Source organism: Microcebus murinus, chromosome 7 (genome assembly GCF_040939455.1).
Source record: "Microcebus murinus isolate Inina chromosome 7, M.murinus_Inina_mat1.0, whole genome shotgun sequence".
NCBI classification, from domain to species: domain Eukaryota; kingdom Metazoa; phylum Chordata; class Mammalia; order Primates; family Cheirogaleidae; genus Microcebus; species Microcebus murinus.
Genome location: NC_134110.1, coordinates 79211372 through 79238487, shown reverse-complemented (window position 1 = coordinate 79238487; position 27116 = coordinate 79211372). Strand labels below are relative to the sequence as shown.

At 39.2% G+C, this 27116-nt stretch overlaps 1 protein-coding gene across 1 annotated transcript in view; it reads left to right on the top strand.

Moving 5' to 3' along the window:
* Window positions 1-24759, top strand: part of STMN2 (stathmin 2) — a 55011-nt gene extending 30252 nt beyond the window's left edge. Inside the window, exons 3-5 of the mRNA XM_012740014.2 lie at window positions 3491-3663; window positions 13915-14106; window positions 23382-24759. Coding sequence (XP_012595468.1) covers window positions 3491-3663; window positions 13915-14106; window positions 23382-23441 — 425 coding nt within the window. The 3' untranslated portion in view covers window positions 23442-24759. The remainder of the gene's footprint in view (window positions 1-3490; window positions 3664-13914; window positions 14107-23381) is intronic.
* The last annotated feature ends 2357 nt before the right edge of the window (window positions 24760-27116 follow it).

Here is a 27116-nt window from a genome sequence, read left to right as displayed (position 1 = left end):
GAGCTGGAACCCATTCTACTAAGTGAAGTATCTCAAGAATGGAAAAACCAGCACCACATGTACTCACCAGCAAATTGGTATTAACAGATCGACGCCTAAGTGGACATATAGGAGTAACATTTATTGGGTGTCGGGAGGGTGGGAGGGGGGAGGAGAGGATGGGTATATACAACCAAACCAGTAAGATGTGCAACGTTTGGGGGATGGACATGCTTGAAGCTCTTACTCGAGGGGGGGAGAGGGGCATGGGCAATATATGTAAACTTAACACTTGTACTCCCATAATACGCTAAAATAAAAAAAGAAAAGAAAAGAAATGCCCTTGCTAGCTGGATCATTTGGAAAAGCTTGCCAATGTTTGTTTCTCACTCACAGCTCCGGATATAATTATATCAATATTTCATAGATCTTACTATTGACTTGCAGTGTCTAACTATTAGGTCTTATTGATTGCTCAAAACAAGTTGAATTTGGTACAAATAACAACAAATTAATGTCTCTTAAGAAACGTGGCTAGATTGTTATTAGCAGCCACACCCAGCATATCAACATCCACAATATGTCTGAGGTTTTTCTTTGCAAATAATGTACTATGCTAAGCTATCATTAGAATACATCATAATTTGCAAGAAAATGCTTTATACTTAGGTTACTCAAGAGAGAAAATCAACAAATATCACAGATTGCTTTATTGTAGTCTTTATAAAGTTCCCATATTTTGTGTATGCATGTCAACATGCCAGGGATAATAATAATAATTGCCTTAATAAATAAAACTGACTTATAACTAAGGCCCAGACAAAGAGGGTTTAAGAAAAGCCTAAAGAATTGGCATGACCATTACCTTTATTGAAGTACAACCCTTTAGGTTTGATTTATCCTGACTCATTGTGCTTAATTGGGTTTTCGTTTTTGGCTCTGCCATTCTCCACATGACCTCCAGCTAGCAGACACTTAGATTCTCTGAGTCTCTTTTAACTCTAGCATCTTCCTCCTGGAGTTGTTGCGACGTTTAAATGGCTTAATGCAAATCAAACACTCAGCATCAAGCCTGACCACTTATAAGCACTCAGTAATGATAGCTGTCCATTCTCAACAATATTATCCTCACCTGAATCAGTCAACCTAATGAAAATGTTTGATACACTTATGTGTATACTAGATATAGCCAAAGCATACTTTGTGAACTCTTAGGCTCACAATTATTTTTCTTTTCCACCTATTAAAGACAAGGCTAAGGGACCAAGTAGCAATTAACCCGTTCTGTGCCTTGAAAGCCTATTCAAGGACTCAAAGGCATTTTCCTTCCAAAGTTGTCCTATCAAGGCACCAGCATCTTAAGTGCTAATTAACTGTTTTTCATAAGGAAATGTCCTCCATATGAAAGGGTTTCAGTTTCCAACCTAAACTTTCCTTACAATGCAGGTCCAATTGCCTGCTTTGTACAAGTCCATTCAGTCAACAAACAAACTGGTTGCAATCTTTGTTATCTGTTAAATGTAGCTGCAACTAAGGATCCATCTATGTTTCCTCTGCGACTCTAATATCTAACTCTGGGCTGTCAGTGAGGACCCAGAGTTCAATCCGATGTGGTCCGCACCTTCAAGGTACTCAGGGCTTAGTAGAACAATCTTACAATATACAAATGTCAGTAAGTAGAACACAGAGTGGTTAGGACAGAGGAGGCAGGGACGGTTTCTGCTGGTTTAGGGATGAGATAAGGGAAAGAAGAAAGTCCGAGGTTATGTATGAGCTGAGTCTTTGAGTCGACAGTTCACCATTGTTCATGAACTGCTTCCTAAAAGAGCTGCTAGAGAATTTCAGATTTTCAAAGTCTTTAACTCGGTCTTGTATTTCTACGTTAGATAATAATATGACTTGTTTGGTGCAGACAAACATTATAACAAGAATTAATAATAATGATTGCTATTATTATTGCTTACATACATAAATGCTAAATATTGCAGCTTGTGTTTTGCAGTCAGTATCCTTTATCTTTTAATCTTTACAACAATCTTACAAGGAAGATGTTCTTTTTACCTCCATCTTTTAGATGAGAAAATGAAAACATAAAAAAATTAATTAACTTTTCCAGTGTTACACAGCTATTAAGAGGTGCTTATTATTTGAAAGCAATTGAAGGCAGTTCTGATCCCAGAGTCTCTAACCTAAACCATTTAAAATCCCTTCGCCTTATCAAATAAGCTGTTTTTCATGTGCCTATGTTCTCTTGCAGTCCTTTTCCATAAGCTTACATAATTTTATAGAGTGGAATTTAAAATATAAGAATAATCTTGGATGCCTTCAAGAGAATTTAAAGCATTTTTACATTTGTGGGGGGAAAAAAAACCCACATCATTTCCAATAGACTTATTGAATTAGTTTTATCTGGACTATCTGTCAGCATTTAAGGATCTGAGGTCAATTCCTGGCAGCCTATGGTTTCACTTGCCCACAATCTCCACGTGCAGTAACCAGGCTGCCAAGAGAACACTAATGGCAACATGATCTTCACGTCAAGGGAAGTAATATTTCTTCTCTGCTCTCTTCTAGTCAGAACTGGCCTGAAGACCTGTCCAGCTTGGTTGTCACAATTTTAAAAGGACATCAATAGATTAGAATGCACTTAGAGGTTAAGGGGCAATGAGGTGGTGAGGAGCTAGAAGCAGTGGCCCTTAAGGATGCTTGGCCTGGAGGGAAAACTTGAAATGGAGCATCATAATTGTTTTCAAATACTTGAAATATAGTGATGCACAACCAAGAGCAGCCTAGTCTTGGGTAGGTTCGGATTTCAAACAGGGACCTGTGGGCTGAAGTCAGAGCTCAAAATAAAGAACGCTCACCTAAAAATAAGGGCTGATCAGTAAGTTCTTTCAAAAAAATCATTTTATTTTACTAAGTTGTGAGTCGAGTAATCATAAATGTCCTAGCAGACATAGCTCATGTGATTCCTAACTTTAGAAATGATTATATTATAATGGTATATGTACACATAATACTACTATATGTTTATGTTATTATTAATATAATAATAGATGTAATAGTCTCATTATATGTGAGAACTTGAAAATGCTGTTATTTTTCTCATCCAACCAAAAAATGCCTCCAGACATGTCAATTTCCAAAAAAATAAATCCATGCTACTTGATTTTCATGCAAAGCTCATATATATTCAAAAGGAAAATAAAGCTTAGTTAAAAAACAATTCTGGCGATTTTTTAAAGTATGCCTACCATTATTCAACTCACTATAGGCAGTGTTGAGTTTCCCAATGTTGTAAATATTTATTTTTTTGAAATATATCCATAGTTATACTAAAAAGAAATAAAATGTAGGCTCAAAACAACATACAGCAAATTATCATATCCAGCACTTTATTCCTGTCTCGCAGAATAACAATGCTACTTTTTATTGCTGGAATCCAAATCATTAAAATAAACCCATGCTTCAAGCATCGTATGCTTAACATTCTCAAACGTTCATTTCCCAGATATGGAAGTGAAGCAAATCAACAAACGTGCCTCTGGCCAGGCTTTTGAGCTGATCTTAAAGCCACCATCTCCCATCTCAGAAGCCCCACGAACTTTAGCTTCTCCAAAGAAGAAAGACCTGTCCCTGGAGGAGATCCAGAAGAAACTGGAGGCTGCGGAGGAAAGAAGAAAGGTAACTTTTCCCAGAGGTTTTTAAGTTCTTCTCTCTCCGCTCCCCTCCTCCTCCTCCTTCTCCTCCTCCTCTTCCTCCTTCTGCTGCTGCTGCTTCTTTTCTCTCTCTCTCTCTCTCTCTCCTCCCCCACCCCCATCACACACACACACACACACACACACACACACAGAACAATGACACCAGAACCTGCACCATCCCAACACGTGTAGCTCTTCAATAGACATAGAACCAATCTAGTTGGGGTAAAAATTGCCTTAATTATGATAAGATAAATGCTGATTTTAGGCTAGCCAAAACCAGAGCTCTCAGAACTAAGAAGCATCCATGCCCTAGTGCCCCTTCCCCTATCTTGGATCCCCTTATCATAAAAGCCTCCCTCCTGTGGTCCATCAGGTGTGAACACTGTCAAGAAAGCACAAGCTTAGCTAAGCCCAGGGGTTAGGGAGGGAGGAGTGGTGATTCCTCCTTCTCAGTCTTGCTTCACCTTTCTGGTATTATTTTTTCAAAATTGTAAGTGCAAAAATCACCATATAGATTATATCCTAGTGACTGGGTTTTAATTAAAAGAAAATATAACTAATTACTAGAAAGTACCAACTTTAAAAAGACCATTAACTGGTTTTATTCTATTGGCTTGTACTGACTTAATTAGCACTAATTTGAAGAACTGTTAATTCTCTTTAAGAGTCTTCAGCAAGTGCATATATCTTAGTAATTATCTTAGTGAGGAAATATACGTAACCAAAACTCAACTAGATAAAATGAAAAGCAGATATATAACCAAAAAGTCTAGGAGTAGCTACAGCATCAGGTACAGCTGAATCCAGGTGATCAAGAAGTATTGTCAGAAAACTTTCCTTTTCTATCATCTCTTTTTGCATCTAATTGGTTTCATCAGCGAGAAAATTTAATTTCAAACAGTCAGTCTGAAATTATTTCTCAGGGCTTAGCAACTCCTGCAGGAGAGCTTCTCTTTCCAAATAGCTCTAACAAAATTCCTAGAGCAGAGCGTCAATGGCCTGATCTGCATCACAGGCCTAACCCGGAAGCAATCCCTATGGCCAAGGGAATGTAGATTGACTTGCTGGCTTGAATCACATGCCCACCACTGACCTGCAGAGAAGTGTAGCTAAGATCCCTGGGGTCAGAAGTGTGGAGGAATAGTTTCCCAAAAGAAAATTGTGGTGTTCTCTCCAGAGGAAGGGGTCATGAATCTCAGGCAAGCAAAACTACAAACGTCCACAATTTTTAACTATAAACGCTTAGTGTTACTATAACAATTTGAATAATTATTTAGCTCAGATACTATTCAATTTGTAATTCTCTTTCATTGCCCTGCTGTGGTTATTTTCACCTAAATAGAATGAAAAACATCAACCTACACAACTCTATAAAACTTCACTGTCTAAAAGAAATACAGTGTGAGCCATAAATGTATTTTAAAGATTTCTAGAAGGCACATTTTAAAAAAAAATAGAAGAAATGTGAAATGAATTTTGATAACATATTTTCACCCAATATATCTAAAACATTATTTAAACATACAGGCAATCAATATAAAAATATTGATGAGATCTGTCACATTCTTTTATTCATGCTAAGTCTTTGAAATCCAGTGTGTACTTTACATTTAACAACTCCTATTCATATTAGCTAGACGTCAAGTGTTTAATAGCCATATGAAGCCAGTGGCTACTGAGTCGTATGGCACAGACACAGATGAATAGACCAGAAAACGCCTAGTGAACAGCTGAACAACGGGGAAACATTAGGCGTAAGGTTGTTAAGTTGATTCCAGATGATAATTCAGATTGAATTTTACTTCTATGTATGTGTGTGTGTATGTATATATATATACATAAATATTTTTCCCTAAGAATTACATTAGTATGGAAATTCAGAACGTTAAAAAGAAACTTCCATGCTATGATTTTAATCTTTACATTGTCAGAACCAATGCAGGGGGAGTTCAGGAGGTACTGTAAGTAACAGGATCTTCTAAATCTCACACTGGCTTTCTTGGCTGGCCACCTACCAACTCAGTTTCCATGCTGATTCCTCAGTGTGGGAAGAGCAAGGGGAGAGTGGTAGGAATTGAAATCAGAGGTAGCATTTAGAATTTTGACTTCAAGTGAAATGGGAGGTCATTAAAGAAAATGAAGCCATTTTATTACTTGATGTGAATCATACCATCTTTTCAAAGAAATGTCAAGTTTTTTAAAAAGGGATGACTAGAAAAATAAATAGCATTAGATAAATAGAAAAACAGGAAAATGCCTAGACTAAGAAAATTATTCTAGAACTAAGGATTCACAGAGACAAGAATACACTAAAGTGCATTTGTAGGGTAGTAGGTAGACCAGCAGTTTGGACTAATGGATTTGGGTAGGGAGTTGGAGAGCAGTCAGGTGAGATTAGCCAGGGCCTTGAATGCCAGGTTAGTGTGCAAACTCCATAGGGTAAGCAATGAGCAGTTACTAAAGGCTTTTCAAAAATCCACTTGTCCGTCCTAGCCCAGTAGCCAGCAACATTTTCATTGCCCTGGATCCATTTCCTTTCCCTAGCAAGATTTTTAAAGATTATTCCTAGCAAACATGGCTCATTTAAATAAGTATTACTTTCATACTTTTTGTCATGATTATAATCGAAGGAATCTGTAACTGTCTGTTAACATTTCTGATTATCATAAGATAAGCACTTTTGTACAAAAGGGAAATAATTTTAACTCAAAGTAAATGTAAAGATAGACATGGATATAGATGTGAAATATGATTTCTGTTAGGGCTTCCTGAACATTAAAAAACCTTATGAGTTCTTCTCCCCACCTATTACTACCTTTAAGGCCTCTTCCTGAAAGTTCAAGGACCCTATCTGGGAACTAGTGACCTAGGCTGGGTTTGGGGGACTTTCTTAGTTTATAGCTGGATGGCTGCCACAGAGGAGTCTCTATGTGGGCTCAGATTTACTTTGTGTTAAATGTTTTGCCAGTTTCCACAACTCCTCACTCCCATCTGTTGACACTATGGCAGCACTGACCATCTGGTTACTAGGTTGGACAGTACTCCCTCAGGCTCCTTTGAACCAGAAATAATTCTCCAGTGATTGGCTAGTAGAAGATTGTTATAAAAAGAGTAAGCCTTTTTCCTGTTTTTCTTCTCCCGTCTTTGATTATCTCTGTGAGTCATGATTACCTCCGAGAGACTATATTAATCTCATGCGGTCAGCTTGAAGCTCATTTCTTTTTTTTTTTTAGACAGAGTCTCGCTTTGTTGCCCAGGCTAGAGTGAGTGCCGTGGCGTCAGCCTAGCTCACAGCAACCTCAAACTCCTGGGCTCAAGCAATCCTCCTGCCTCAGCCTCCCAAGTAGCTGGGACTACAGGCATGCGCCACCATGCCCGGCTAATTTTTTGTATATATATTAGTTGGCCAATTAATTTCTTTCTATTTATAGTAGAGACGGGGTCTCGCTCTTGCTCAGGCTGGTTTCGAACTCCTGACCTCGAGCTCCCAGAGAGCTAGGATTACAGGCGTGAGCCACCGCACCCGGCAAAGCTCATTTCTTGAAATCATAGTCTCTATACTGCAACTGACCCACATGGGTGAAATGATATGAACACTTTAGCCGTCCATCCGTCGTTTATTCATTCTTTCAACATTTATTTAGCAAGAGGCAGCAAAGCTAGGCTAACCACACATTCCAGGTGGCTCAAGACAACTCCAGGTAACTCCTTTTGTTTCATTATCATTATTAATGATTTCTTTTTTGTTCTCATAAGTGTTCCAGTTTGAACAGTCAATTATATGGTCATCTTCAGCAGAGCACACTTTTAAAAGCACCTTTAAAAAACATAGTGGTTAAAAACATATGGTTAAGAGAATGTCTGTATTCAAATTCTGGTTCCACCACTTAACAGTTATGTGACCTTAAGCTAGTCACTTAATGTCTTCTTTTACCAATTTGTAAAATGAAACTAGTACGAAAACATATTTCATGGAGTTATTGTGAGAATTGGAGGATTATTCTACCTAAAGACTTAAACAGACACAGTGAAAGCATTAGCTATTATTATGCGAAGACACATCCAGTTCCTGACCTCACAGAGACTATGGTCTAGCAAATTCATGATTTTATAAAAGAAAGAAGTTTCTCACTAACAGATACTTAAATGTTACCATACAATACATTTCATAAATATTTGTAAATATTATAAAATATTCCTTATCAAATTGTATAGAATAGACAGTTCGATAGGTAATAGATATATGAATAGGTTAGCCCAACTAAAAATGGCTCGAAAAGCTATGAACAAATGACAAAAACTGAAAGATCTTAATGACATTGATAAATCACACTCTTAAAAAAAATTAATTAAAAAACACCCTACTCAGAGCAGTCCAGTGAGATTTCATTGGCATTCTGACATTACCGGCACAGTCAACTCCAAAGAAGTCACTGACCCTCTAAAAGGAAGATTTATTGCTTATTCTTCATAAAAATCTCATAAAAGTGGATCATTAATCACCAAACCTGTTAAACTTACCTTTTTATATTTAGTTGTTTTGATTTATGATATCAACTTATAGCATTTTAAATGTTTTTGTTTTTAATTATCATGGGTACCTTTTCTGTTTGTTGGCATCTCACATTGTAGATGGCAATAAAAATGGAGTCTAGGAAAAGAGGGTGGGATTTGTATAGCAATGGGTTATGAAATATAGTGCTGGGTTATTCAGAGTTTGGCATTCAGGAAGCATTCTGTTCCTCGGAGAATGTGACGCACGGCCACAGAATGCTCCCGTGTGCCATCTTCTCAGTGAGGAAGAGCACCCCCACGTTTCTCTTCCTAGCTCTCACACATTATACATGTTAGCAGAAAGGCTCATTCCAAAGGTCTTTGGATTTTAATCATTTTAAATTTCTTATTATGCTTCTGGCTCTTCAACACAAAATGAATATTGCACTCTTTTGTTTTACATAATTATATTCGATTGTCAAATTTCAACAAGACATTGTTCAGGACTCCAGCTGGGTTAATAACGTTTTTTCATTATTAGCAGTAAAGCCAATAATTACAGACACATCATCTAACCTGCTAGTGTAAAGGGATGTTGGTACTAGGAGACTGGGTGCCTGATAAGTGGTTCTGGATGGTGAATAGTATATCTCCCAAATGATGAAAGGGACAAAAAATTAAAATGGCAGAAATATGTGTACTTCATAAGTAAATGGAAAACTAGCACTGGCTAAAAGGTAGTCTTTTTTTTTTTTTTGAAACAGAGTCTCACTGTGTTGCCTGGGCTAGAATGCCATGGCCTCAGCCTAGCTCACGGCAACCTCAAACTCCTGGGCTCAAGCAATCCTCCTGCCTCAGCCTCCTGAGTAGCTGGGACTACAGGCATGTGCCACCATGCCCGGCTAATTTTTTTTTCTATTTTTAGTTGTTTGGCTAATTTCTTTCTATTTATAGTAGAGACGGGGTCTTGCTCTTGCTCAGGCTGGTGTCGAACTCCTGAGCTCAAGCAATCCTCCCCCCTCGGCCTCCCAGAGTGCTAGGATTACAGGCATGAGCCACCGTGCCCAGCCAAAAGGTAGTCTTGAGTCTCGTATGTGTACATAAAGTAAAATGAGTTTTATACACCAATTAATGCAAATTTATCATCCATTTCATTTGTGCAGTAATTAAACTCTTATACTCAGTAATACAAGAAATGATAATTAACCTCTTTGGGAAATGTTAAAGTGTTCCTAAATGTACAATAACTCTTCTGCCTTGTCTCATTGTTTTTCCCTTCACGTACCTCTCGTGTAATTATTGCAGCGATATTGAGTTCAGTGTGAGGAGGTCTATGCCTAGAAAAGGTACTCACCAATACTGCGCCTTGGCTCTTACAACAGCGAGATGGAGAAGGCTCCTCAGTCTCCCAGAAGGTCACGTGGAACATCTCAGTTCTATATTTTGCCTTGACATTTGCATTATATCAGCTGATCATTATCTTGCCCTAATTTTCCATTTTAGCATTTCAGTGACCTTCTATGTTAGGTACATGCTATTCAGAAATGTTCCTTCTCCAAGGCCAGATACTTTTTCCTTGAACAATTTATTTTTAACAACTTTCAGCAAATCCTACCTCTTTAGCCTTCCTATCCGTCCACACAATCAAGATCCCTTCCTGCTTATCTGCTCAACCAAGGCGTAAAGGAATAACCTATTTGAACATATGGTGAGGACTTGACTTCTACCAAAAACAAAGGAAAATGCTTTCGCTTTTGTATATCACGTTTTCATTCTACAGCCTCACACTGGTTTCATGTCATGTTTTAGTGCAGTTTCCTGGACTGACTGCTTGTTTGCTGATTGGAATCAGAGCCAGTTTTCTTCCTTGATGGTGTGACTAGAAGATTAAACTATATTTATGTAAAAATCAATTTCTCCCCAGGAATTAAGTTAGAAAAGTTACAGGCAGCAATATCTGGCTGGTACACTGCAAAAAAGGAAGAATGGTTATGACTTCTGCACCAATGGAGTTACAGAGACCTTAGGAAATGAAGTAGAAGCCCCCATGGCTATTAGCTCCATGGAAGAAATTTGTTCAAAAATGGTGTGCTTATAAGTAGGGACCAAAATAGGAAACCATAAGTATTTTCTCAGGGAGGACACCTTTCCACCATAATTGACTTCACATCCTATATTTTTTTTCATGGACTTGAGCTTTAAATATTTGAAACACGGATAATTATTAGATGCTGCAAATGCATTAGTTGAGGCAAGGGTGGATATATCACTCTCTTCCAGAGTGTAAGAAAAGGCATCACAGAAGTGAGCAGCCCTGAAGTGTGGCCTGGCCCAGTTTGGCAGGTGTTTGTCAGTTAGCAGCAGACTTAGGCAATAATGCTGTATACTGCCTTCTGTTTCTGTTTCACCCCATTAGTTGTGCTAAAAAATGCACTCAACCCCTATGCTTTGTAATCTCATTTAGCCCCAATGGCTATGATAGTACTAACCCCATTAATTGAGGCATTTCTAACGGAGCCAAACTCCGCAATCCGGTGAATGCAATAGGCAAGGGGAATTCTCCATTACTCCTAACGGGAACTGTGGGAGTATTAGTTCATGCAGACCAAATGTGTCCCACCAAGGCAAGAAATTTGAAAAGGTATGTGTTGCTGTATTATCCTTTCAATTTCAAAGCCGTCTCGTCTCAATCCTATTCCCCTGCTGTCTCTTTCTGACTTCGGCTGTTTCACAAAGGACAATCATGAAGGCAAATATAAATATTAAGTTAAAACACAGCTGAACAAAATGCCAGAGTAATTTGAGCGTCTGAAAATGAAAGATCCAACAGTTGTGGTGGCTTCTTGATAACCACGCGTGGTGACCTTCTGTTAGCTGATCCAGCGAGTGAAGCAGTAGGCACATGGCCCCTTGCGGGGGGGTCGGTCTCTAAAGCCCCAAGGTGGCTCCCCACACTCGAAGCAGGGTGTGAACCCAGGTGTTCTGAATACCAGCTGGTGCTCATTTCACTGGGCCACAGGAGCTCCTACTTAAAAAAAATGGCCATGAAAACTCCAGGTGGGTGTATCTAGGGCAGAGTTAGAAACACTGATGATCTGTGGGAGGAGGAGTGGGAAGGAACTGCCAACAGGCTGAGCAGAAGTGTCATAGAGCTACCTGCCTCTAGCACCTGGGGCTGATGGGCACAGGTTGCTCCAAGAGTATTACCTAACTGTGTGTTAAGGTGCAAAAACAACTTAAAATCACTGCATTAGAGAATTTTGAAAAGTTTTGTTTTGCTTTAGTTTGATTTGTTTGCTTTTGTTTTGTTTCCTGGAGCTGCCCCCATGGGTTCCTTACAAGAGGAACTTAGGGCTCCAATCCAATCTTTAGCTCCTGCACACATTGTAACCTTGTTTTGTGGTAACCCAGCCTTCTTTCTCTGGAAGCTTCTGTAGTCTGCAGATTATGTATATTGAACTTTCTGAAATGCAGGACCAAAGTTGGTTCCTCTTATTTCTTTGGGGTGCTCACTTCACTGTAAGATTGCCCTTTGGTACAGCTCCGTTCTATGGACGTGTGTGTGCTGGGGATGAGGGAAACACTCAGACTCTCATCAGCCATGAGGACCCCTGAATCCACTAACGGTCTATAATCAAAGGAGTTGGAGCAAATACTCTGCACACAAAGATAGCCAAAGTTTTACATATAAGTTTAGCTGTACCAGTAGGTTCACTTGCTATGATCTTCTTCTAGTCAGTCACCAGGCCTTGAGTTTTACTTTCAATAATAATGACTACCATTTGTTCAGTTCTAACTTACTTGATAGTAAGTATTAAACACTGTGTTAAATACCTTGCAAACATTGCTTCATCTGATCCTGACAAACAACCATGAGATAAGTACCATTCTTATCCATATGCCAAAAAATTAATTTCCTGAAGACTTTTCATGAGACTTTAAACACACACACACACACACACACACACACACACACACACACACACACCTTTCTCTTTGTAACAATTCAGTAGTCCTGGGAATGGTAAACAAGCAAAATCTATGCGGGATGCTTTACCAACAGGCCCACCTGGAGGCAGGAGTATAAACCAGCTAAGAAATATTTTATTCATGTTTCTTCCAGAAAGGCTCCATTTGGTTTTGAACTCAGTTTGTGTTATAATTTCCTCATCATTTTTTGTATCGGTTTTCCTGAAAGCTAAAACAAAGCAAGAATGTGATGGGTGGGCTAAATATGTCCGTGAAACCATTATGGTGTTAAAGCAAGAAGCAGGCTGGTTCCCAGGATTTCTTGTCTAATCCCCAGTAAATCACAGACTATTCCTGATAAACGTCAGAATAAACACATCAACAAAGACGCATAAGGCTGTCTGACTTTACCACTCCTGTAGAATTTTATTTGAAGAGAAATTTCTTCCCTTTTCAGGCCCCATATTGTGTATATATCAAGATCTTTCCAGTAAACCCCCACAACCACTACCATCAGCTAAAATGTTTTCCTATTAGCGTTTTCAATGGTAATCAATATATTTAACAGGGTACTTAGGAATATTTTTTGATCTTCCGTTGTTTAGATATTCACATTTATAATTACTCCTGTGAAGGCTCACCTCAGAGCATCCGCCAATCCTAAGGAATTAGCCAGGAACAATGAGTATGTAATACTTTAGTCTTAAACCTGGATAAAGTTAGTATTGGGTAAGACTTCTCTTAGCTGCATAATTTGGGGGAGAAAATGAATACAGAAAGAAGTAACACATCCAGAGTCACCAAAAGAGCTAAGGCTCGAACACAACACTGACACCAAAGCCCATGCCAGTGTGTTTTGCAAAAAGAGTAGACTATGGACTGCCAGCATTAGAATCACTAGGGGTGCTTGTTCCTGGGCCTCACCAAAGAACCCTGGAATTAGAATCTCTGGAGGGAAATACCAGGCACCTGCATTTTTATCAAGTGCCCCAGCGATTGTTAACATACCTTATACGGAGCATCCTGATGCTGGAGAATTGCAGTGATCAAAGTGGGGAGCAGGTTCAAAGGGGGTTCATCTGGCTCCAACGTTTCTGCTTTCATCACTAAGCAACCACAGGGTTTCAGTGATTACCCAGGTGGTCTCAGAATGTTCCAGAGGGAGTCAGAACAAGGACTTTCTGCCATCTCTGGCCAAGTGGACATTGTCTGCACTGTTATCAGGTTCCAAAGAGAATTTGGCTTACGGGGAAAAGGGGGAGGATGGAATAAAAAGAGAAAGTAAGTTTGATGTTTGATTAAGGAAAATTCAAAAGCTCATGGTAGAGCCCAGCCTACAGTTGGACAAAAAACAATGGGGCAAGAAAAAGATGAGAACTTGCCCCAGCTCTCAAACCACTTTCCTCAGGTTTCAATGGAATGTTGCCATTTAATGATTAATTTCAGCATTTTCTGTTGCATAAATACTTAGCAATAACTTATTTTTAAAAAAAAGAAAGAGAAAAACCTCCTTGATGAGGGTTAAATGCTTTTTTCCTAAGACAGTCTGTTCAAAAACTTCACAGCTGAAAATTCAGCTAACTACATATCCCAACCAACCGCATTCTATAGAAAACCCTCAGCCTCGCAGATGAACACAGAATCCACAACAGTGCTCAAGGCTAGATGTATATTCATTTGAAAAGCACACTTCCTCAAATCGGTGGACCATTATTCTGCTAGGTTTGCTTTTGGGTAATTATAAGATGGATATGTTTTTCTCCCCCAGTCTCAGGAGGCCCAGGTGCTGAAACAATTGGCAGAGAAGAGGGAACATGAGCGAGAAGTCCTTCAGAAGGCTTTGGAGGAAAACAACAACTTCAGCAAGATGGCGGAGGAAAAGCTGATCCTGAAAATGGAACAAATTAAGGAAAACCGTGAGGCTAATCTAGCTGCTATTATTGAACGTCTGCAGGAAAAGGTAATCACAGCAGAGTCCTGAGCAGATGGATACATTCATATGCAACACAGCTGGGTGAACTCCCATAGGCCTGAGCACCAGAGACTTAGTCAAAATTTGCTGCAGGTGTGAGGACAACTGTCCCCCCCCCCCACACACACACACACACACACCCACACCCATGGGCCGGGTCTCACTGTGTAGCATTATTTAGTGGGAGGTGCAACATGGTAGAGGAATAGGAATCCAGCATTAAAGCTAGAATTTTGTCAAATTTCCCAATGATGAATGGATTCGGGGAGGCTGATTAATGCTTTTTAAATGTATAAGACTTCTATACAAACCTTAAGAACCCAATATATTGGAGAAATATTAAATTGGAAATATTAAAGTAAATGTTATATTTTAAGTAATATATGATATTGGATCTAAATATTAAATTAGGAAAATATATTTGCCAGAAAAGGCCAGGATATTTATGAACACTTCTAAGCCCATTCTTCTCATGGAGGAAAATCCACATGGCAAACTAGGATGTAATAGCGTTACATGAAACTCTGGCAAAGATTAGGCAATAGGGGATGTTCATTTTATCAAGTTCTGGTATCCTGGTGCCTTTCTTCCCGACAACCTGAACATGTATTTGTTCCCTCATTCAGGATGAGCAGTGTTGGGGTTCCTCTGAAAAATCCTCTCTTTGTCTTTTGTAGGCTCTCTGTTCTCTATCTCCAACCTGTCCCCCCAAAACACTTTATTTTAAGAATGTACAATATAGCTATAAGTAGTTTAGCTATGTCCATTTCTAGAAATTGAATTAAGCATTGAAAAATAGGATCTCTGAGAAAGATGCCTCGATCCAGTGCTATTAGGCATTGGAAATGCAAAGAGAAACAGGACTGTCCCTGTCCTCAGAACACGGAGAGTTTAGTCCAATCAGCCTCCTACTTTCTAAGTATTTCTTAGGAAGTTTCATGTCTTCTTTGGAGTTGGGCCATCTCATCTAAGGTTCGGGCAGACTTGAAGTTCTGATGATTCTTTGTTTTTATTCCCAGTCTCTGGCTACAAATCTCAGGCTAGAACCAAAGGAAATCAGGCATAAAACCTTTTAAAAAATATAATTTCATGGCTATTTTCATCTGTGCTCTTTAAGAATTTTTTAAAGCATTGCTGGGAAAAGGTGTGTGGGCTCTGACGCAGCAGCAAGACACTGAGGCTGTCAGAGGTGTGTGGACAAGCATGAGTTAAGCAGGGGCCAGAATAGCTACTGGATGCCTTAGCCAAAGAAAATTGGATTTTTTTTTTTAATGTTGCTTGATAAGCTGGTGTTACCATACTCTCAGAATTATGTCATCATGTTTCACCTAAATGAGTCAGGTCAGGAAGCAACAGAATATGGCTCTCTGCTGGCTGCATATGGTAGTACCATAACAAGTGCTCTACTAAGATGCAGGAGATGTAGCAGTTCCATTTGCTAAAATTTACTCCCTGACCTTGAGCCAGTCAGTCTTCCTCCATTTGCCCTCATTTTGCACTTCTCTGGACAACTGAAGGGGTTCCTGCTTGACCAGTGCAGGCTGGTACCATGGACAGCAGAGAGCCACTGTGTGTTCTATCTGGGATCATTGTGACTTGACCGTCATCTCACATCCAAAGCCCTAAAAACATCAAGCAAAGTTGATAGGAATGGGACATGTTGATCTTAGCCCAGCATATTGGATGAGGCCTCTAGTATCCAGTGCGAGATTTATATCATTGGCAGTCCATGAGCATTTTTGTTTATGAAATCACACATTCGCAAGAACAGAACATAGCCCTCTTCATATCGGTTGTAAAATAGTTCATGAAATTTGCATAATTTTCATGAAATTTGCATATTATGCAAATTTAAAGACGTGCTGGGTTTTAATAGGCAATTTATTTTTCTCTGTGTGTTTTTTTTTCTTCACCCAGCCCACCCACACTCAGTGCCTGTCTGCATCCTTTCCCACTCCCACCCAGATTTAGTCTCCTCCTCCCATACATACATATGTGCATACCTACACACAATTTTTCCTGGAAATAATCAACCTGTCAAGTGTTTTAAATTCCTGACATCAACCTGCAAAATCTTCAGGGGTAGGACCCAGCATCTGTATTTTTTTAAACTTTCCATATGATTCCAATATGCAGCCAGCTTTGAGAACTAGTGGTTTGTAGCCTATTCTGATTTAAATCTCAGCTGGCAATAGTCTATCCCATGTCGAATGATGCCACCCAGATAATTTCTAGGACAACATTTTTCCTGGTGTTCCATAGCTATAGAGATGTTCTTCAAATCTAATAGGATCTTTGGCCAATGTCAGCCAAGATCTCTTTTATCTCCTCAATAAAGTGGAATTACTTCTTAGCAAATACCAAAGTTACATTCATTTGATGTATTTTAAATAGATTGATTTAGTACAAAATTGCTTACATACTGTGCATGTGTTTGTGTGTACTAAACCTACTTTGCTTTTTCCTAAAATAGGACAAAGTAAGTTTTATATTATGATCAATATTTAGCCTGTTGTTTTAATGAAATTGCTCATATAAGATCAAAAATTTAAAAGAGGGTCAATCATAATAGTAATGCGTGAAACACGTGAATCTGACAATATAACATAAGCTGTTCTGACATCGGCCACATCAAAAGATGATTACTCCTAAAGCAACACCACTAATGAGTTAATCATTCAATGAGTAATTATTGAGTCTCTACTATATGCTTAAGAACATGGAAGGTGATATAATATCAAAAGTTATCTACCAACCATCTCTTTCCCAGTGCAGACAATATAAAATCCAATAGTAATGTAGCACCAACAATTAGACAATAGGACAATGTGTAGTATGGTCCAATACAGACAGCATATACAAAGACACTGAAGAATATCAGTGAATATAAATCTGCATCAGGGTTACCACACTAAGTCCCTACCATTCTGACAGCCCTCACTGGCCTCTCAATTAGGCAAGAGATGTGATACAATTCCGTGCGAGCTTCTACAGCAATCTGCCTACCTCCTAGCCCTTGGTCCCTCTTCTCCTTAGTTAAAAGAATTGAGCATTTGAGCATACTCTCACCAGGATGCCCACAATGGTTTCCTCAGTGTCATTGGCTGATAAATTCCCAGAAACCCCTCGGAGACCCAGCCATGTTAGCTCAACGCCTTTAGCTAAAACGGAAAGCCCAAAGCAAAAGCAGTCCTGGATGCACTTTAGAATCTCCTGGAGAGCTCTTTAAGAGATCCGGATTTAATTGTCTGGAGTGAGGCCCAGAAATTAGTATTATTTTTAAAGCTCACCAGTAGGCTCTAATATTTATTTAGCCATAGTTCAGAACCACTGAGCTAAAGCCTTCTTAAATATGCTTTCCTATGTCATTATAAATTGTATTTAATTATTTTTGATCTTTGTTCCATAAATGTTTTTTTTCTTCCAAAGAAAAATGTTACACTCATTTTTTATTTTAATTTCCTGTTTACATAGCACCTCATCTCAACACTCCAGACTATTATATAAAAAAGAATCCAATGTGGAGAAGGGTGTAGGAGAAGGGATGCCTATGCCACAAAGACCTGCATTAGGTTCATCTATTGATGTCACTCAGCTTGGATGACATACATAGTCACACCCAGGACTCAAAGTGAAGTCTGTAGATTATGCCATACTGGTGAAGTTAAAAATGTTCTTATTCTTGGAGTGGTATAAGAAGTAGAAAGAAAGAGAAACAGAGAGAGAAGGAGGGGTGGGGAAGTCAGAAAGAAAACACCTGTTCTTGTGATGCAGAAATGATTAAAGAGACACTTTCTTCCTCCCCTAATGTGCCCCTTTCTCCCCTAATGTACTCCACAGCCTTCCGCAGAAAATTCCCAACCTGACCCTTTGAGTCAGGTAGGAGCTCCTTTATCAGGCCCTATCAGGACCTCCAGTGAGATACTTAATTGTGAAAAATCAGTTAAAGCAGGTATAATCATTTTAACAGTAATACATCCATTAATTAAACATATAATTTTCATGTCAAATATTTAAATGTGAGTTTATTGACCAATCTTTTTGATATAAGCCAAGACCTTACTGAAAAATGTATCCATTTATTGGGGTTCTGTGTCTTTTTTTTTGTCTTGTGTTATTCACACTATATCTATCACACTAGATCACAACTGATCTATGGTTTCAATCTCTTTAAAATTGAAAGAGGATTAAAGACACCTGCAAAATAATCTGGATAAAGAATTTTTACAATTTTTCCCTAGCTTTTGTAGTTCATTCACCTACTATCTAATAAATACTTCACTCTCTCAAGTATTTCCAAAGCTTTCTCTCCACCCTCACAGTTTTCCATTAATGTCATATTTAATTAAATGAACATAATTAAATTTTTCAAATGCAAGTAGCTAAACAGGTATGGAAATACCATTGACTGTAATCAAGCATATAACTCAAGCAATGAGAGAAGAAGTATGTGGAAATACAAAGAAGACCCTGCTAGCCTCAAGCAGCTCAACCTATAGGAGCTGTCACACAGTAGGGTTTGTGGAGGGAGTAGACAGCAACAACCCAGCGAGTCATTGAGGAGGATTTCTGCTAAACCTTGCTGAACTCTTCACTTAGTCCAGATTGTGTCATATTTTTTTGATTTTGTAATTCTACTGCATCATCCACTAGTCACTGCCAAGGATGCCCACCTCATAATACCATAACAAATACCAAAGGAACTTTCCGGTGTTCAGGAGTGAGAGAAACAAGTAACCCAGACAATCCTGACAACTGTTTGACCCTATCCAACCATGAAGTACAAGACTTAGGAAATAAAAGAAATTGTTTCACTAGAATTAATAATGTCACTTCTAAAAATCTAGAAAATGGCAAGCGAAGATATCACAGCCATTGTTTTAGTGACAATAGCATCACATAATATAGCTTAAAATGATCAAAAAATAATTTTTCTTAAGAAATTAAGATTCTGTGATTCTTTTCCTAAGAGGTGATTTTGATAATACATAACCCTTTATGTATAAATTTCAACCATTATCGATCTATGCATATTGAATTCTTTTCATCTGAGTTTTATTTGTTTTCTTGTCATTCTGATTCACAGATGTCATTTTTGGGATTTTTTGGTAGGCATTGTGGGTTTTTATTAATACTCCCTTCTGTATATAATAGATCTAAGCCATCATTTACAATCCAAATCAGTTAGCAAAAAGGTGAACCCAGTGCCATCTCCATTTTACACAGATGTCATTTGTGTGACCATTTACTATTGGACATATCTGATGAAGGAATAGTAAAATAGGAAATGTGTTTAAAACTAGCCTTTACTGATTGTTTGCTATCAGTCAGGCATTTTCTGCATGTGCGATCACATTTAATCCAAACAGTAACCCAAAAGCAAATACTGTTATCATCCCCATTTCACATCTGTAGAACCTGATCCTTACAGAGGTGAAGCCATTTGGCCAAGATCACAAAGCTCAGTAGACCACAGAGTCTAGATTTGAATGCAAGTCTCTCGAATTCCGAACTGTTAGACTAACTTAAAGCTGCTACTGGTTGTTTCTCAGTCATCAAACACTGCACAATAAGCAGGCTTGGCAAGAGCATTGAAAGTTTCCACTCCATGGATGCCCATGACCTCATGCTCACTGTCATATTGATTCATGAAAATATGCTCTCTTGGCTGTCATAGCTCACTCCTGATCCCTGTTTTGTATTGCAAGTGCAGAGTCATTACTCAAAAGAAGGATTCCTGATGATGTTGACCTCATCTTGCATTTAAATAGATGCATATAACAGAATTTCATAAATGGAATTGATACCCTAGGTCATCTAGTCCAAGCCCTTGTTTATATTAAATACCTAGTAAAGTTCAAGGGACATCAAGAGGTAAAGAAAAAAAAATAAAAGACCTCATCTTTCTTAATTTCCAGTAGAGAAATTTTTCTACTAAATCACAATTTCTTAGAGGACCAGAACTTTTCCTAAGATTGTCTTTCATATATTTGCTTGCATATATGAAAGGCATAGTTATGTACAATGCTAAAACACCATTTGTTATGTTTCCCCTCATATTGATGAGAGGAAGGGCATAAATTGCAGAGAACATTGTAAATTTACATATGTTTGGGCCTCTGAAAGCACCTAGCAAATATCAGAAGCTCCATAATGAAATAAATACCATCAAAGAGTCTTTTTGATGAACTTTCTCTGAGTATCTGCCTTAGCAACCTCTGGACTCAAGGTCTTCTAATAATTGCAAACAGTTTACTGATAAGAAAATCAAACTAGGTTGAAAATTACATGCTTCCTGCATGTCTGCCTTTGGTTCTCCCACATTTTGATATAAAGTCCCATTAACATTTCATGAGTAGATATTTGATAATTTAAGTGTAAAGTGTTCAAATAATAGATTGATGAAAATGCCTGAAAATCAACAATATTTTTTTGGAAATGCAGAGAATTTTTTTTAAATTTTTCATATTTTCTCAAGCTCACAAATTATATTTGTTCTTTCCAATGGCAAAATTCATTTCTTTATTACTAATTTTAAGTTTAATAAGTGTACTTCAAAGTAGCCTAATAATACTAATTATAATGTTTCCTGTTATGTTATAAATTTGAGTTTATATGAATCTTTACACTTGAGGCTTTGTTTTTTTTCTAGCATAGGGATGGTCTGGGCTTTTTCTCAATTTTCGCCAGAGCTCAGCTCTCACTAATTAGTTTCTTTCTGCATGAGAAAAGGATTTTGCTTCATCTTTTTCCTCATAGTAGCAGAACAAAAAGAAGAGTCAGCTGCATCCATGCTAATTTCCCCTGTGACATTTCCAAACAGGACTTGATTTCTCTATACATGCTTTTTTCCTCCTCTTCATGGTTTTTGAACATATACAAAGGCTCATTTAAACCAATTAAATAAAATTGGTTTTAATCTCTTTCTCTAGAGTCAACTTCCTGCTTACTCCAATTCTGTATTTTTGAAGGAAGTGTAGGGTGGTCTGTGCCTTTTTCTCCCAGAAAGTACACTTGAAAAGACACATTTTTCAGGCCTGTAATCTCAGCACTTTGGGTGGCCGAGGTGGGAGGATTGCTTGAGGCCAGGAGTTCAAGATCAGCCTGGTCAAAGTAGCAAGACTCCATCTCTACAATTAAAAATTAAAAAATTAGCCAGGCATGGTGGCTCATGCCTATAGTTTCAGCTACTCAGGAGGCTGAGGCAGGAGGATTGCTTGAGCCCAGGAGTTCAGGCTGCAGTGAGCTATCATCACACCACTGCACTAGAACCTGGTTGACAGAATGAGACCCCATCTCAAAAAAAAAAAAAAGAGAGAGAGAGAAGCCGGGCGCGGTGGCTCACGCCTGTAATCCTAGCACTCTGGGAGGCTGAGGCGGGCGGATTGCTCGAGGTCAGGAGTTCGAAACCAGCCTGAGCAAGAGCGAGACCCCGTCTCTACTATAAATAGAAAGAAATTAATTGGCCAACTAATGTATATATATATAAAATTAGCCGGGCATGGTGGTGCATGCCTGTAGTCCCAGCTACTCGGGAGGCTGAGGCAGCAGGATTGCTTGAGCCCAGGAGTTTGAGGTTGCTGTGAGCTAGGCTGACGCCACGGCACTCACTCTAGCCTGGGCAACAAGCGAGACTCTGTCTCAAAAAAAAAAAAAAAAAAAAAAGAGAGAGAGAGAGAGAAAGACTTTCCCCATATAGCTATAAAATTTTTATTGAGATTGTGATTAAGAGGGTTTGCTGTAGAGCCAGGTTCCCTGGGTTTAAATCCTTCCTAGCTTTCCAGGTATTAGTTAAGTGAACTTGGGAAAATTGTCCTTTCCATGTCTTGATTTCTTCATCTATGAAATGTAGATGCTAATAGAGCCTCCACCATAGGATTATTGTAAAGATTAAGGGAACTAATACAGGCAAAATCTGTACTGATGCAGGCCTGGTACATATTAAATGCCTAATACATGCTCAGTATTATAATATAAAGAATGCTGTAAGCATAGGCTCCTTAAGATTAATAGAGTTTAATGATAAGATTTACTTTCTAGCTGGTCAAGTTCATTGCCCCTAAACTAAAGGAATCTATAGATCCTCTAGAAATTTCTGGAGCTTTGGGAGTGAGGGAGGAAGCAATATAAATAATATTCTAAATATAAAAATAAGTACTACTACTAATAATTAGCATCTTGAAATTTCAATTTAACGAACATTAATTTAGCACCTATGGTGTGCAAGACAATGTGATTGTTGTCATCTGATGTAGAACCATGTACTAAAAAATATTGGATCTACCTTTCTTCCATCAGTTCCTGCCTCAGGAAGTTCAGTTCCCAACCCAAGGCTAGTGCCTTGGTTTCTCATGTAAATAAACATCCACCAATCCCATGCTACCGGCAAAGCACTCTGCTAGGCCCTGCAAGTGGAACAAAAATGAGAAAACACCACCCATGCCTTCAGTAAGCTTATAGTCAAGTATAGCAGATGAGACAAGAACAGAAATGCTCGTAATACAAGTTAGAATAAAATAACTACTACATAAAAGGAAAGATTTATGCAGGTGTTCAAATGGAAAGTGGGATTACTTTCATTTGCAGTCTCCTAAAAATCCTTGTGGAGAAAGAGCCACAAGGCTTAAAGAGTAAGTTTACAGTCCTGGCCAATGAAGATAAAATATTTAGGAATCTCAATTATTGAAAATTGCATGAAAAGGCAATCCATTAAACTGAAATATCAAGTGTGTATAGGAAAAGACTAGAAAAGTCATTTGGACTCCAGTTAGGAAGGACCTCGACGAAGAGATCCAGAGCTTAGGAAGAAGTACAAAAAGTCTTCTTCCTGGATCTAACACCCCATAGTGTCCATCAGCAATTATAAAATCCTGAAAATATTAGGGAAAAGGAAAGGCACCATTAAAAATGATAAGGAAATCAACAATGTGACATTTTATTGCTATTCTCCAGATTTATACAGTAGTCCTAATATTCCACACTTTCTTAGTCATATGACTTTCTCATCATAATTTTAAACAAAAACAGGTTAAACATATTTCTAAAGGCACTATAAGTCTTGTAAGATCTTCTCTAATGTGACATTTCCTGGGGCCCATGTTTTTCTCTCTTGCGAAATGAGAAAAATTCCTAAAGGCAGATACCAAACTGGGTTATTTCCAGTCAAGCGCATGGTGTGCAAAGGATCAGACAGGCCGTCCTAGTTCTCTGTGGACCAGACAACATGGCTCTGTGACATTTCTTCTCCCTTTGGTGTTTTTTAGGAGAGGCATGCCGCGGAGGTGCGCAGGAACAAGGAACTCCAGGTTGAACTGTCTGGCTGAAGCGATGAGGGTCTGGCACGCCCCACCAATAGTAAATCCCCCTGCCTATATTATAATGGATCATGCGATATCAGGATGGGGAATGTATGACATGGTTTAAAAAGAACTCATTATAAAAATCAAAAACAGAAAACAGAATCAAAAATTTTAAAAAAAAATCAATGCGGTCTCTTTGCAGAATGTTTTGCTTGATGTTTAAAAAATACCTTGGATCTTATTTTGTAAATACTTACATTTTTGTTAAAAAATACAAGTATTGCATTATGCAAGTTATTTCATAATCTTACATGTCCTGTAACAGGCTTTTGATGTTGTGTCTTTCCACTCAAATGGATTTGCTAGGTCTGTTCTTTTTGAAGCTCCCCATGTCTAATTCCATTCCAACAGAAACAAGAGGTCAGTAGACAGTCTATGGTGCTAGAAACCCACCATTGCCTAATGACCTAGATGGATGGCTGTGTAATCTCTGAGCTTGACTAAGACCATACCTAGATCACACAGGTATTATGACTCCACATGAACCTCCACATTTGTTCGCTCATAATCTACTTACTGCCTAGAAACTACAAAACCAGGCTAAGAAAAACCACCAGTCATAGCATTTACTTCTGCTTCTGCTGGATTATGTGCTACAAATGTGTTTTTTGGCTTTAAAAAGGGATGGATGAGAGGACAGATCTGAGATCAATCTGGGTAGAAGCAAAAAAGTTGAACCTTTTAAAAGTGCTGAACACACGTCCAAATCCACATGGTTCAAGCAGCCATGAAATCGCTCTTCATAAAGTGGGCTTAATTCTCTAGTTTAAGTTCTTTTGATGGAATGAATTAATTAATGTGTCAGGTGGCTTATTTGTGGATGGTATGATTGACGATGTTCATTTTAAGCTCTTACCTATAGTACAAGTACATGATGCTACTGAATATCTTTCCACTTGGAAACTGTGAGCTGGTCGTTGCATTAAAACACACACACAAACAAAATCGAAACACTGCGGACTTTCACGCAAGCTGGTCTTTCTTCCCCAGTGTGAGGCAATCCTGCCTAGTAAAAAAGTAAATAAATAAATTACTCCATCTGTGAAGCTGATGCAAGTTAAGGGGGCCAGGCAGGGCATTTGTGCCAACCGAGAATCACCAGATACCCACCATAAGTACCTAGCGCAGTTTTGAAGTCGTTTCTCCCCAACTCCCAACTCCTGAAGGTTGCTGCCTGCATATTTACTCTTCATTAGTGCTATTTTCCTGTATGTCATTGTGAGCAAGCTGTGATTAATAAAGAATTGGAGTTCTGTGAACTAATAAAGGTTTGGTCTGTTCTCTTCCCCCTTCTCGTCTCCAGCCCTGGAGTTCGGCTTTTTTTTTTTTTTTTTTTTTTTTTAAAAAAGGGCGACCATTGAATGAGACAAATCACGCAAGCGGAGGTAATAATTAGAGTTTCAAGGAAACCAGTGCCCGGATGAGTCACTTCCCTTCTGGAGCAGTAGGCCCCATCTCTATTCTCTCGCCCTCTGACAGGCCAGCACGGTGGGGGAGGTCTTCAATCTGTTCCTCTTCAAAATACACAGGACTGAAGGAGATACCAAAGGTTCTGACTGACAGTTCTGGGGAAGGGAGCCGCTTTCAAAACAGCGGAAGGTTCTTGGCACCAGCTCAAGTCCCCCCCCACCACCATGTGGCCCGCAGGACACCTCCCCCAGCCTAGGCCGTCTGTTAAAATGTAACCCCCCGGCCATACTGCTGAATTTTGAGCTGCCAATAAACACAGAGCACACATGGACACGGCAGGGTCCTGTCAGTGACCCAGATGGTTCTCACAGGACCAAAGGAACCACATCCAGTTTTAGCAGAAAATCATAAATAACTGAAACCACACAGATCTATGAATAAGCAAACCGGGCTGTGCTCCTTAGGAGCACCAGCAAGCCAAGCTTAGGGTGGAGGCCACCTGGTCTCTGTCTTGAATGCCCTTTAATATTTGTGGGAATATAACGCTGCAACAAAGGATACACGTGCTTAATGCGACACGCATGAGCTTCTGAATAGCATGAAATAAGCCGCATTTTCACACTGGTTTTATATAACTTAGTTTGGAAGCCATTACCCGAATGACTTTCACTGGGCCAGACCCTGTGAGAAAAGCCCTAGAAACATGAACATGAACGACCACAAGAAGCTCGCAGTCTAGTAGCTTATTTGGGCCCCAAAATAGCAAGCGGGATCTGTCAGTCAGTCCATGCAGCATATTGAGGGGAAGCAGATAATTTCTATGAAGCTTTCTGAAATGTTAGAAATAGTTGGCAAGTCCCTCATGCTACCTTGCGAAACTGCTGATGGTTCCAATTGCCTGGTGGCAGAAAGAGGAGCACAACTGCCCCAGGCCACAATGCCCACTTCTCAAGACTTCACTGCCTGTTTATAGCTCATCGCAAACATCTCTAAGTCTCAGCAAACTGGTGAGGGGGGCCGTTATTTATGCAGCTTCCCTAGACTAGTAGTCCTCAAATTTCGGCGTGCTTCAGAGTTGTCTGGAAGACTTATTAAAAACAGATTGATCAGGCCGGGCGCGGTGCCTCATGCCTGTAATCCTAGCACTCTGGGAGGCCGAGGCAGGAGGATCGCTCAAGGTCAGGAGTTCGAAACCAGCCTGAGCAAGAGTGAGACCCCCGTCTCTACTAAAAATAGAAAGAAATTAATTGGCCAATTAAAAATATATATGGAAAAAAGTACCCGGGCACGGTGACGGGCATGCCTGTAGTCCCAGCTACTGGGGAGGCTGAGGCAGAAGATCGCTTGAGCCCAGGAGTTTGAGGTTGCTGTGAGCTAAGCTGACACCACAGCACTCTAGCCCAGGCAACAGACTGAGACTCTGTCTCTAAATAAATAAATAAATAAATAAATAAATAAATTGGTCAGTCCCACCTCTGGAGCTTTAGATTCCTGAGGTCTGTGTAGAAGCCTAAAAATGTATAGTTCTAGCACATTCGCAGGTGATGCCAGTAGATTCCTGAGGTCTGTGTAGAAGCCTAAAAATGTATAGTTCTAGCACATTCGCAGGTGATGCCAGTAGATTCCTGAGGTCTGTGTAGAAGCCTAAAAATGTATAGTTCTAGCACATTCGCAGGTGATGCCAGAGCAGCCCTCACTTGAGAAGTGCCACTGTAAGCAATGAAACAGACCCAGGTGCAAGGGACTCTCGGTGGCTGCCACACAGAGGGCATCTGTTTGTTTCTATCAGGGCGTGCTTCACCGGGGGCAGGATGTGAAAAGAAACCTATTCACTGATTCAAAAAAGTGAATGCAAAGGAATCCAAGAACAAACAGCATGAACAATGACACCTCGCAGGATAATAAAACAACGGAAGGGAAAATGCACACAGAGGCCGGGGTGAGGTCAAGGAACAAACAACTTGTCATCTCTCACACAACATATTACAATCATCCGAAGATGCTCCTGATCCTTTAATAGATTAACTAAGGCCTCTGCGCAGGGGGTTGCCATTTCAAGAATTGTCCACAGTTTGGTAGTCTGGTTCCACTCACAGTTTGGGGGGGATTTTTTTGGTTTTTGGTTTTTGTTTTCTTTTGTTTTGCAGAGTTTTGGTTTTCTCGGTACTGTGTTCAAATTGTATAAATTTCTCTCTGTGAATTTTCACAAAATCCCATTGATTTGGTGAT